Below are 1,993 nucleotides of genomic sequence, written 5' to 3'. Positions count from 1 at the left end.
AAATGAGAAATGATTGTTACAGAATTAAATCAAAGGGATGCCAGGTCCACAGAGTCTGCATAACAACAATCAGTGGTTTAGGAAGGCAAAAAGTTTTGGTAGTTAAGGCTAACATTGTGCTTAATATCCCACAAAATGTTGATACTTCATTTATTCTTGTTTATGGAGCAGTCAAATAATAAGCTTAGCTAAATAAAAAGCTGTATGATCAGGAAGAGAAAGGGCAGAAGGTAGCAAAGACATGATGCCCAGAGCTAAAGATGGAAGACCATGTGCCATGACACTTAAAAATACCTGGATATTTGAAAGAAAAACTAACTGAAATCATATTTCAGTAAAAATGTATCATTTTAGTAGGATAATGATTCAAATTAATAATCCAGATCAACAGTAAAACGTTTCAGCAGACACAAAATTAATATCTTTCTGCCTCCATCTCTTCAAGAACACTGAAATTAGCATTTTGGTCTCTGGGCTTCCAGGGAAGATGCTGCAAAAAAGGGATTTCTTTCCAGAAAGCATTCTCACTATGTCCGACATGTTTGTAAAATGTTATGACAAAATTGGGCTTAACTACTGACAACGTTTACACTATTATTATTATTTGCTTTCTCCACCTAATGAATGTACTTAAATGAAAGGTTAATTTTTCTCCATTGATGATGCTACAGTAATTAAAGAAGGAGCCCTTTCATGTTACTTAAAACAATTGAGGCAATTAGCAATAAATAATCAAACGGCTTCTACAGCAGTTTTATAGGGTTAGTCACCCTGAGGTGATTTGATTTACAGGCCTGTGATCTTTTTTCCCCTCCTGTAAGGCAGTGAGTGATGCTTGAACACCTGCTTCCAGCTCCCACCCAATGAGAAGTGCATCAGACCAGCCCACTTGTAAAAGCTCAGTAAATCTTTCACAGATAGGTTCTGATTAAAAAGCAAACCTTTCCACAGTGAGGCGGGGGGGGATCTTGGCTTTGGCTTGCGCCCCGTGGCGCTGCATGTATGACACCCGGCACCCATCCTGCCTGTCAGAACAGGCGCGTCTTCTCCCTCTCCAGGGTGTGCAGATGTGAATGGAAAGGATGAAAGTGTGTAACTGAATATGGAACCACACCAAAGACTCCCAGAGACAAACCACCAACACTTGATCTTTTGATTATCTGTGAAAATATTTCTACCATTAATTTGGGGCGTTCGGAGTGGGAATATTTGAACTGGTGTTTCTTCTTCTGTCTTCAGGGCTTCGGGGCAGGAAACTTCAAGTCTCTCTTTGAGGCCATTGAGAAGGACCAAGATGCCAGGGGCAACCTGACTGTGATTACACCTGAAGGGAGCGCCCAAGCCTTCCGCTGATCTCACACCACACTGAGTCTCATTCTGAAGGCTGCTGGGCTGCAGGCGATTCCACACAGATGAAAAACACTCACAACAGCTGCAGCATGTCAAACACATGAGAGTGTGTGAAGATCTTTATGTGATGAACTGTGAGCTTTTGATCCACTTTGCTTCAGGATGTCAACTGTTTTACTAAATAAAAAAAGCTTGTATCTCAGTCATGTGAATGTGTCAAATAACATTTTTTTAAACATTCAAACAAAGAATGTCTGCTAAAAGCAGAGAGAACATTAAGACCAATATCTTGTCTCTATGCTTAACATGAAGCAGCAGCTAGAAGATACTTAGCATTAATCGTTAGACAGACACAAAGTGGAGTTTATTCACAAACTTTTCTACAAGCTTTTGGATTCAGACCACTTTAAATATAAATGCAGTTGTTCTGTGAGGTTAACTGATAAATTTGAAATAAATACATTTACATTTTATTTCAGTTTAGTATGGGAATTCTGACTTTAATCTCAGAATTCTGACTTTAATCTCAAAATTCTTACTTTAATCTCAGAATTCTGACTTTAATCTCAGGATTCTGACTTTAATCTTAAAATTCTGACTTTAATCTCAGGATTCTGACTTTAGTCTCAGGATTCTGACTTTA

The 1,993-nt window shown here is 38.6% G+C and overlaps 1 protein-coding gene across 1 annotated transcript in view; it reads left to right on the top strand.

Moving 5' to 3' along the window:
* Nucleotides 1–1,508, top strand: part of LOC107090343 (4-hydroxyphenylpyruvate dioxygenase) — a 16,956-nt gene extending 15,448 nt beyond the window's left edge. The window contains exon 14 of the mRNA XM_015383666.1: nt 1,240–1,508. Coding sequence (XP_015239152.1) covers nt 1,240–1,353 — 114 coding nt within the window. The 3' untranslated portion in view covers nt 1,354–1,508. The remainder of the gene's footprint in view (nt 1–1,239) is intronic.
* Nucleotides 1,509–1,993: the final 485 nt, after the last annotated feature.

Source organism: Cyprinodon variegatus, unplaced genomic scaffold, assembly GCF_000732505.1.
Source record: "Cyprinodon variegatus isolate N-32 unplaced genomic scaffold, C_variegatus-1.0 Scaffold291, whole genome shotgun sequence".
In the NCBI taxonomy this organism is placed as follows: Eukaryota; Metazoa; Chordata; class Actinopteri; order Cyprinodontiformes; family Cyprinodontidae; genus Cyprinodon; species Cyprinodon variegatus.
The sequence above is the reverse complement of the archived record's forward strand: the minus strand, read 5'-3'. Positions and strand labels throughout refer to the sequence as shown.